Genomic DNA, 3,952 nt, shown 5'->3' on the forward strand with positions numbered 1-3,952 from the left:
AACAAATAGTAAATGAGTATATGCATATATACGTACAGGTATGTGCATACCGACATCCACCTGTATGTATAGGTGCATATCTGGGTACAGGACATTGCAAACAAAACAGAGACGAGAAAACACACAAGCCACATAGAGAACATTCTACTTCATCAGCTACCTCCGTTTTAACACCGGCGTTTCGAAGAGCTAGGCAGGACGCATCGTTAAAACAGCTCTTCCCATGGACCGCAAATTAAATTTGTATACACAAATTAAATCTTGCCATGGAGGAATGTCGTCTCGGACAAAAAACAAGACAGGAAAACAAACAGAAAAGGATTTACGGCCAGACGAGAAAAATTGTTTGTGTGTGAACGCTCGTACGTACGTATGTATATATGTATGTATGTATGTATGTATTTCTGTATGTAATATGTAAACAATTCTCATTTTCTTCTATCTGCAGACGCTTAGCTAAATCCATTTCCATACTCATCCCACTCTTTACCGTGCATTTGATTTTTATATTTCAACCTGATGAAGTATCCGGGATACCTGAAATCGTCCTCCTTGCGCTTGAAATGTTGTTGAGTTCATTTCAGGTGAGTTGAAGCATCGTGTTTTTTTGTTTCTGAATCTTGCCGTAGTTTCTTTTTCAGTATTTCATATTCTAACATTATTCATGTTTTATCACTAATACCTAGTTTTAAAATTTAATTTCAAAATTTGATATTCACTGCGATTAATTTATTGTTATCACAAATATTGAAAAAAATACATATGAGAGTGTGCATATATAGGTGTGTGTATACGTACGATTTCTTCAATGCCACATTGAGTTTGATGCGTTGTTCTATCGTTTTGGTTTTATCGAAGTGGATAAAGAAATATTTTAGATAGAATTGGTACAGAATCCAACAGCGACAATATTATGAACAAGAAGGCACATATCTAAAAGTAGGTCACCAGGAATGTATTTCCATGTGTTCATCATTACATTATTCTTAAAACCCAGAAGTAAAACATCCAGTTTTACCCAAAATGTAAATTGGTAAAAACCAACAAAAATGAATTGGGCTTAATTTGCAAACAAATACTCGACTTTATTAATCTTGAAATTTGATATGCCACTTGGTTAGTTCAATTGTATTGCAATGCTGCAGTTATAAAGTCGTTCAGATATATACAGGCAAAAATAACTGTAGATTTACCCAATTTGATGTACCTATCTATATATAAAACTTTTCTTCTAAAGGCCTTGGAATATGGGAAAAATTTGACCACTACCAACGACACTGACGTTAGTATCATTATGAATACCAGAAAGAAGGTTTTATTTCAAGATGATTCCCATGGTGTCAAAAGGTGTGGGACAAACTTGTGTCTAAGTCCCGATGTGAAGCTGTGATGAAGTTGAGATATCAACTAAGCAACCTCTTCATTTTAGATATTATTAACAAACGCAGGGGACAGAATGTATAGAAATGAAGATGTAACTTCCCATTGCATCATTAATGTACATTGCTTGAATAAGTTTCGAAAGGAAACACTAAGCATATATAAGAATAATAACCTGAAAATTACTATTAGCACCACCTATTCCAAATGAGTTCACAAGATACAAAAATGATAACAGTCCATCCACTCTGCAACCTTTATAAAATGTATTATTGACGAAATATGTAGGGAAATCCAAACTATCCTCTCAGAGATACATTTTCTGTGCAATAAAATATCTTACTAGGGCAATTCTTTCAAACTAACAAGACCAAAAAAAGAAATATATAAAGTATGCTACGATATTTGAAGCGTAAGGAGGAAGATTTCAGGTTTCCCCATTACTTTATCATGTTGAAATATAAAAATCAAACGCATGATAAAGAGTGGATGATATGGAAATGGATTTAGCTAAGCATTTACAGGTAAAAGAAAATAAGGATTGTTTACACATACATACATACATACATACATACATACAAGCATACATACCTACATACATACATACATACATACATACATACATACATACATACATACATACATACAGTAAGAATGCACAAGTAAATATGCCTAAAAATATCTTGTCATCTTTATCATATATAATTCTCACATATTTCAAATAAACCTATGCTAAAACCAGTTGTTTCTGCCTGAAAAACATCGCTTTACAAACCACACAGTACAATCGAAAATGCATGACCGACCAATCCTTACTTTTCTAGCTGTCACTTCAACCATCAAAACTTCTCGCTCAGTGAATTATGTCAGCTTAATGTGGTGATACTCAGAGACATAATGACTAAAAATTGTAATCACGAAAATTACATTGGACTCACAAAACATATATAAATGCAAATACAACTAGCAAACACACTTCTCGCAGTGACTCAGAGAGAGTCAACACAGCTTCTCTAACACAATACGTTTGGGAACCGAAGATTGTAGAAATGAAGTGCAACCCTCTATCAATAAAGCAAAAAGTTACACAGTACAGTTTTGGAAGAATTTTACAACCCAATAATTACGTTTACCGAACAAAGCAGACGCAATAAGTTTTCTAAAAACGCTGAACAAAATATTTGTTAAAATTACAGACAAGCTAAGACCTTATTCAGAGACCTTTTGAGCGGGATGGGTTACATGACCTGAACAAAATTCTAACTGGACCCCACCTGCAAGTTCATGTGCTGTTTATCTTGATAGGAGAACATCATGTCGAGCACATGCGGTTGTGGTGTATGTGACAGGTAGTCATGATGTCCACTGCTCTCTCACTCAATAATAATGATAATAATAATAATAATGAGATCAACAACAACTATTCTCTGGCTCTTTCGTTATTTTTATGTATCTATTCCAAAACTGCTTCAATATTACATTTTGAACTGTTTCCTCTTTCATATTCCTTGAAAAGATCAGGTAGCCGAAGTTGTTTGTGCACCGTCAGAATAAAACCAATATTGCTTACTATAGACTAATCTCTATTATTGTTTGCGCCTGTACACTCACACACATGCACTACATATTAGTGCGCACATAAAATCTTAGTTACTTAAAATAGTTAATTAACAATTGTATAGTTAGTGCACACAGACTCGTGCCGCGGAAGAAAAAAACCTATGCTCAATAATTGTGCGCATGCTGACTACTGACACTTAGAGGAAATATTCTAAAACAAAATAAAGAATGTCGATATATCTAAGTTGGTATTGCCAGAAAAACTGGTCCATATTCCTAACAGTTATATGTGGGGCAATATAAAATTGCGTTTACTATCCAAATATCAAAATGCACAGCGAAACAATGGCCATCACGGTAATACAATGTCAGGGTTTGCCATTACTAGCCTAGGTCTTTCCACTTCTTTTTACAAGAGAAAAGTGTAGTGATTTGAATCGCCTTGCTAATATGCATAAATACATCAAAAGACACACTGAAAAGCTAAAATTGGTGTCTCATAACTAAATATTGCAGAGCAATCAATCTCCTGCTTTAAAAACAATAATAATACACGCAACAATACATTTGCGCTACAATACAACAGTTCTAAACTATCTCGTATCACAGGTTATAGTTTATTATCATCGCAAATAACTGTTTATTAAATATATTTCAAATGAATCATTGCGCCAGCTTGGTGACCATTTTTATAGTTTTTATATATATAATAAATCTTTTTTGCTTTTCTTTTCAGGGTCTCGTGATTGCAATTCTACTTTGTTTCGCTAATTATGAGGTAACGATATCTCTCTTTTCATAGACGATTTCTGGAATTTTCAGATGAATAGTGAACTTTTTGATATTTAGTTATATCTGTTTCACTTCCGTTATAATGCCAGTGTGCTGGAGAATTATTTGAACATCACCTGGCTTCACATTTCTGCTTTGTAGAACTCGATGTTTATGGTTGTGCAAGAAATCACTGCATTTTTTAGTGAATGCCGTAAAGTATATATATATATATATATAT

At 33.7% G+C, this 3,952-nt stretch overlaps 1 protein-coding gene across 1 annotated transcript in view; it reads left to right on the forward strand.

The window, feature by feature from the left end:
* LOC106884341 (glucagon-like peptide 1 receptor) overlaps positions 1-3,952 on the forward strand; it is a 224,519-nt gene that overhangs the window by 218,973 nt on the left and 1,594 nt on the right. The window contains exons 11-12 of the mRNA XM_052970164.1: positions 449-584; positions 3,677-3,718. Of these exons, the coding sequence (XP_052826124.1) occupies positions 449-584; positions 3,677-3,718 (178 nt within the window). The remainder of the gene's footprint in view (positions 1-448; positions 585-3,676; positions 3,719-3,952) is intronic.

This window comes from Octopus bimaculoides, chromosome 8 (assembly GCF_001194135.2).
Source record: "Octopus bimaculoides isolate UCB-OBI-ISO-001 chromosome 8, ASM119413v2, whole genome shotgun sequence".
Classification (NCBI taxonomy): domain Eukaryota; kingdom Metazoa; phylum Mollusca; class Cephalopoda; order Octopoda; family Octopodidae; genus Octopus; species Octopus bimaculoides.